General features: G+C 34.6%; 1 protein-coding gene across 1 annotated transcript; it reads left to right on the top strand.

Annotated features, from left to right (window-relative positions):
• Nucleotides 1–1,159: 1,159 nt before the first annotated feature.
• Nucleotides 1,160–5,355, top strand: LOC119071450 (atlastin-like). Its single transcript, XM_037176300.1, has 4 exons — nucleotides 1,160–2,409; nucleotides 2,465–2,593; nucleotides 2,654–2,797; nucleotides 5,020–5,355. Exons 1-4 carry the CDS (start codon nucleotides 1,198–1,200, stop codon nucleotides 5,257–5,259), a joined length of 1,725 nt encoding a protein of 574 aa, XP_037032195.1. The 5' UTR covers nucleotides 1,160–1,197; the 3' UTR covers nucleotides 5,260–5,355.
• Nucleotides 5,356–6,959: the final 1,604 nt, after the last annotated feature.

Genomic DNA, 6,959 nt, shown 5'->3' on the forward strand with positions numbered 1-6,959 from the left:
TTTTTAGGGCCTTATGCTTGATTTCCACTTACCAAAAAAGTACTCAGTATAAGAGACAAAATTGATTTTTTTTCAATTTTTGCTTTGTTTACTCGACAGCTCGACAGAGTCTCACTGAGTACTTTTTGTTGAGTGGAAACCAAATTGAACCAGATAATGAATGTCTTGCGTTTGGTACACAAATCAGATTTGTTCAAATACACCGCCATCCGTATTTACCTATAACAGAAGAAGTTAGTGACAACTTTCTTACGAAAGCATGTCTTTGAACTTGAACCATAGTTCACTTGTGCATCGAGTGTAGAAACAGTGGAAAGATATAATGGCAAGTAATCGCGCAGCACATCGGCGTGTTGAATATGACCTGGGTCTGGGGGGTCATGCTGATCGGTAATTTGACTTTAACGAAGTACTAAATAAACTGATTTCAGTATTCATTACATTCGATTTCAGTGCATTAAATAGTCATTGACCTGACCAATGGCAACTTTGTCATTTTCTTAAAATTATGTCTTCTTATAATAAGATCGGGCAAACTAGAAATCTACGTAGAAATGCTGCGCAAACGCCTAAGTATCTATATTAGATTAAATATTTGAGTTGAAACAAAGCAAACAAGACGAATAATTTCAAGCAGTTATTATCTGAATTTGCGCCTAATAAAAGACATCCTCCTCAGAGCATATATTGTAAACTATCAATTTTTGAATTCTAATCTAAGAAACTAGGTTCTACCAACTATCATCAGACCAGACTCAAGTGACTGAAGTGTCGTTCTTCCGACAACAAACATAGGGTAGCGCATCAGTCTTCAGATATGAGCCAGTAGTCAGCCACATATTCTTTATTTAAATACTTTTTTGAATGAAAGAACAATAGGTTTCCGACAACTGGTGCATCCATTGTACAGAGTTATGAGTGGCCCTCTATGGCCTCACATTTATGTGATATATCCCCAGCTATATCCACTTCATCCTGATCATAATTGACAGTCACGAAGGATGAATTTTCAGTTCTTTCAAGTATAACCTCGAGTATAACATGATGGGAGGAAAAACTGAGAGATTTATGAGTATAGTTCCTATCTTGTAAGTCAGACTAACAGAAATTATTTGTTGAATACGTAAATGAGAACAATGTGATAAGACAAAATCACACAGTCAACTTTATTCAGTTGATTATTTTCTGTACACCAAAATGGTCGATATGCGATTGAATTTGCTCGTAATTTCAATATTTTGTGTTGGTTTGATATCTACTTTTACAATACGGGAAGAGACCCCCAGTCCAAGAGCCATACAATTTGCGCATTCTGCTAACCACAAGTTTCAGTATGAATTGGATGATTTGAAAAGTGTATTGCTGGCTGATAATATTAAAGATCGACAAATTGTTATCGTTTCGGTGGCTGGAGCTTTTCGGAAAGGAAAAAGTTTTTTATTGAATTTCTTTTTGCGTTACTTATATGCTCGGTATCAAAAACACGATGTGTCCGACTGGATTGGTGAAGAAAATAACACCAAACTCACTGGATTCGCTTGGCGAGGTGGTAGAAATCGTACTACGTCAGGAATTGTTATTTGGTCGGATATATTCACGCATGACTATGAAAATGGTGATAAGGTGGCTGTAATTTTACTCGATACACAGGGAACATTTGACAGACAAAGTTCTTTACTTGAGTCAACAACAATTTTTGCTCTGAGTACACTGCTCTCGTCTGTGCAATGTTACAATATCATGCAAAATATCCAGGAAGATGATCTGCAGCACCTGGAACTATTCGTTGAATATTCCCGACTGGCATCCGAGCAATCTGATGAAAAACCATTCCAGCATCTGCTATTCATAGTGCGAGATTGGCAGAATCAATTTGAAGTAGATTATGGTTGGAATGGACAACAAGTGATAGATGAAGTTCTCGCTGAACATCCTACTTATCAAACTACCGATATGCGTCAATTGAGGCAACGTATCCGATCGAGTTTTGTCAATATTACAGCGTTCTTATTGCCATATCCAGGCAGCATTGTTGCGACTGGCCGATTCACGGGAGACATAAAAGAACTCGATTCTGATTTCAAAACGTATCTAAAAGTCCTCGTTCCATCACTTCTCGCACCAGAGAACCTTGTAGTCAAAACCATTAACGGACAGAAAATACGCGCTTGTGAAATGGTTCAATACATTGAACAATACACCAAGTTGTTCAATGGAGAATATTTGCCGGAACCAAAGACGTTGCTTCAGGCAACAGCTGAAGTCAACAACATGCTTTTGTACAATCAGTCGTTGCACGAATATCTGAACGTAATGGATGGACACTTTGGAAATGACATTGCGGATGGCACATATTACAGAAATATCTCCACCATTCACCAACACGCTAAAGATAAAGCAATTGAACAGGTTGGATCGAAGATTCACGGAAATTTCAATTAACTACCCATATTTTTCCGAACAGTTTCAGTCACAGCGAAAGTTGGGCAGCATTGAGTTGATTGCTAAGTTTCAACACGCACTGAGTAACGAGATCAACTTAAAGTTTGAAAAATTTGAAACTATAAATGAGAAAGTCCGCTCGGCGCATGTTGTGCGTACAGCATTACAGTAATTTTTTGATGATTCAATCTTCAAATGATTTTTTTCTTAGGAGGAAGCAAAGTATTACAATGACAGGCTGGTAAACAATATTGATCACTATTACCGTACAAATATGTATGCAATGGCGAATGGTATATCGGAATACAATTTTAATGAACATTCTGACCGATTGAGGAATTCTGCCATGAAAGAAGTAAGTTTGTTTACTTATCGCGACATCGCCAAACCCAAAAATCTTTTTTCATAGATAAGATAAGTGAGACGGACTTGCACATAGGCCGCAATTGGGCCTGTTGTGCTTAATCATCAATCATCATAGATACACTGGCGTTAGCCTCTTTCCCTCAAAAAACGAACAATTGCAGTTGATTCTGATAATCTCGTTCCCAAAAACCTTCTTGTGTTCTGTTAATAAAGAATAGAGAAAGAGATCAGAATCATCTGCAATTTGTGTATCTTTACTTTTCTAAAGGATAATTTTTTCGTAGTCAATTTTTTTTAGAATCGAATCGAAGCTGAAATCGTCACCGTGAGCGATATCATTTATTTCAGAAGTCTTTTCTCTTTTAAGGTTTTAGTTGGGATCTTATATTAACAAAGGTATTTACAAAAGGTAAATAGAGATCTGCAGCTTAGGATTCTCTTATGAGTGATATCGCCAAAACATCGAACAAAATCACACATTTTGGGTCACGGATTTTATTGAGTTATAGCTCTTTCGATTCGTTGAACTGATGCGAGTAAAACGTAATACTACGTTTGATGAAATTTATTTTGTTGTCGACGATCGAGGTAGTGAAGTAAGGATCTGTCAAAAGGGGCCCAAAATCGTTTTTTTACAATTACTCGAGTGAAACAATTTTGGGAAAAAACTTTTTTAGCTAGCCTAGTAGGCCTTGAAGAGATGCACATTTTGAGTATACACACCACCAGGTCCATGTTCATCTGACGGTGATATTAATGAATTTAGATGAAAAAATAGGTGATTTTCCGAAGTACCTGAGCGGCTGCAGTGACACAAGTCCGTGACATGGTATGTATTGTGAGATAGCCTAGCCTCTGTAGTACCATAACATGCAAAAACATCCTTGGATTAGTTTCACTGCAAAGGGTTGGAGTGACTTTAGTGGAAGTCCGCCCCAAGTCGACGAAATTTTATCCCTTTCTTTCGTTTGTTTTTCGCTTTTTTGAGGTTTTTTATGCGGTCATTCATTATTTATTGCTGATAAGAATGAGATCAACTAAAATAAAGATTTTTTTGATGTATTCACGTGGTTCTTATACTCTTGGAACCCAAATTTCGATCTATTTGGATTATTTTCTATATAAAAGTGGGATGTGAAGCATTTTTGGACTTTTTTTGTGACTATTCAATATGTATTTTCAATAAAATGGTTATTTAAAGTGAATTAAACTAAAATAAAGAGTTAACTGATATATCCACGTTGGTTACGTACACTACGACTTAAAATTTCGAACGTTTTATGCATATATTTCGACTATTTTTCATGATAATCGAAAATCGTAGTGTAAGTAACCAACGTGGATATATCAGTTAACTCTTTATTTTAGTTTAATTCACTTTAAATAACAATTTTATTGAAAATACATATTGAATAGCCACAAAAAAAGTCAAGAGGAGCTACATACCCCACAAAAACAAACGAAAGAAAGGGATAAAATTTCGTTGACTTGGGGTGGACTTCCACTAAAGTCACTCCAACCCTTTGCAGTGAAACTAATCCAAGGATGTTTTTGCATGTTATGGTACTACAGAGGCTAGGCTATCTCACAATACATACCATGTCACGGAATTGTGTCACTGCAGCCGCTCAGGTACTTAGGAAAATCACCTATTTTTTCATCTAAATTCATTAATATCACCGTCAGATGAACATGGACCTGGTGGTGTGTATACTCAAAATGTGCATCTCTTCAAGGCCTACTAGGCTACCTAAAAAGGTTTTTTCCCAAAATTGTTTCACTCGAGTAATTGTAAAAAAAACGATTTTGGGCCCCTTTTGGCAGACCCTTACTTCACTACCTCGATCGTCGACAACAAAATAAATTTCATCAAACGTAGTACTACGTTTTACTCGCATCAGTTCAACGAATCGAAAGAGCTATAACTCAATAAAATCCGTGACACCTTGTCCCAAAGTTGTTCGAAGATTTGGCGATATCACTCTTATATAGTAAAATGTATAGTAGAACTACAGAAGTGGAAATTTTGTGATATTGCTTATTAAATTTAATCGTTTCGATTTTATTATGAATTCTTACTGTTGCAACTACTTTTCTACTTCTTTTGTTTGGTACAAGCTCATTATTTCGGATATATTTTTTGAAAACGCTTGGGCGAACGGTCATGTTCTGCACTAATGAATTCAAATGTGCTAAATGTTTGTATTCCAGTTCGATGCATTGAAAATGGGTGACGACCTTGATAACGATTTGTCCGCCAGGTTTAGGATAAAACTCAAGCAGAATTTGGACACATCCTTCTTAATTGTGAGAAGTTCAAACGAAAATAAGAGACGAGAAAATCAAACTCCATGTAAAGTTGGTGGTGGTGCTGCAGCCGGAGCTGGTGTAGGAGCAATATTTGGTGGCCCAGTCGGAGCTGGAATCGGTTTTATTTACGGCATTTCCTAATGTATTTTATTGACGTCATCACATTTTTTCCATTTATTTTTTGATCCTGGGTTATAATTTGTATATCCTCATGTTATTTAAATAAAAATAATAGCGTTAGACAAGGCAACGTTGCTTTATATGAAAATCACAGTTTCACACACAAAATTTTGAATGAATAAATGTAATTTGAATTGGTAAATATCACTCGGAGCTGTTAATGCTGGGGGATGACTAGAGGAATTAGTGAGACATTTATTTTCATTGGATCTATTTGAAGCTGCTTAGATCTACAGATCGACTATTTCAAATTCGAAAATAGATTTATCTAAAATTATATTGATTAAATTTTCTTCAAGTCAAATCAAAAATCGGTAAGGTGGATCAAACCGTTGGCAAGTAATTTTTTTAGAAGATAATTAAGTGAAGAAAAGGGTTATTGACATTTTACTTTACGGTGAAGTAAAAGTAAATTTGAATGTGTTGGACATCATTTTTCTTATTGTTTCTAGTTCATTATATTTTCATATAATCGAAGCGATCTGAAACACCGACCATGATAATTTAAAAACTCATAAAGGCAACCAGAATTGTATTGTATCAAATGGATCAAACACCAAATTCAAATTAAACAGCAGACACATAAACGATTAGTGGAAATATTTTTTTAATATTTCTGCTGAAAGATAAGACCGATATAATAGAAAATCGGTTGAATATAAAAAAAATTATCTGCAAAACGCCCATTCTGTTTTTTTTTTAAATAATAACTTTGACATTGAATTTTATGTATCACAGTCTGAACTTTGTGTTTATGTAAAAGTTGAAAAAAAAAATCGGTTATTTGAATAAGTAAATTTTTATAACTGAATTAAGAACTTCAACTGAATCCTAAATACGAGATATATTCGCGTACAATGAAAATAAACATCCACTAAAAACAACTGAAAACAAAATTTGAACCTATCAGCTTCTGGACATTAATATGCTCAATAGCAAATAAAGTTCAAAACTTAATTACTCAAGACCCAAACAAATATGTGGCATTTTTCTTCTTCTTCCAATTAAACAAATAAACAAATCACTTAAAAATACCAACGATATAATTTGGTCGAGAATTCGAATAATATTTGTATTTTTTGGTTCGTTCTTCCGATTAGTTAGAAGGGAATATTTGTTGTGAATTTTTAAAAAATTTTATTAGACATAATTTCACACACCATGAGAGGAGTCATTAAAAAACAAAATAATTTCCATTCTATAAATAGAGTTCTAAATGTTTAGAATGTTGTTTGTCTTTCGCAGAATGACAAATGTAAATATAAGAATTTCGTGTTAGCAGGAATTGGTCGCTATTAAACTAAACGCCCAGCATACGTGTTAGTGTGCTAACAGATTAAAATGTCTGGAATTCTTTTATAATTTGAATGGAACAAAATTAGAAACGGAAGACTTGCAAATATTTCAAGTTTATTTCATTCTGGATTTTTGTTTATTAAAATATCCACCCAGACTGGTGCATCAGTGATAAAATTAACGAAATTCAAATAAAACTCTGGGGAAAATGTGGAGAAATAGTGAACAATAACCTTAAATACGAACACGCTTTTAAAATGTAACGGAAATTCTATCCATCCAGCACAAATATTTGCGGAAGTTAGAAAGCACTAAATTTGAATGAGTTCTTTGTACCGTAAATCTTTTACTTCATTTGTTTCAAT

This window comes from Bradysia coprophila (assembly GCF_014529535.1).
Source record: "Bradysia coprophila strain Holo2 chromosome IV unlocalized genomic scaffold, BU_Bcop_v1 contig_5, whole genome shotgun sequence".
Taxonomy (NCBI): Eukaryota; Metazoa; Arthropoda; class Insecta; order Diptera; family Sciaridae; genus Bradysia; species Bradysia coprophila.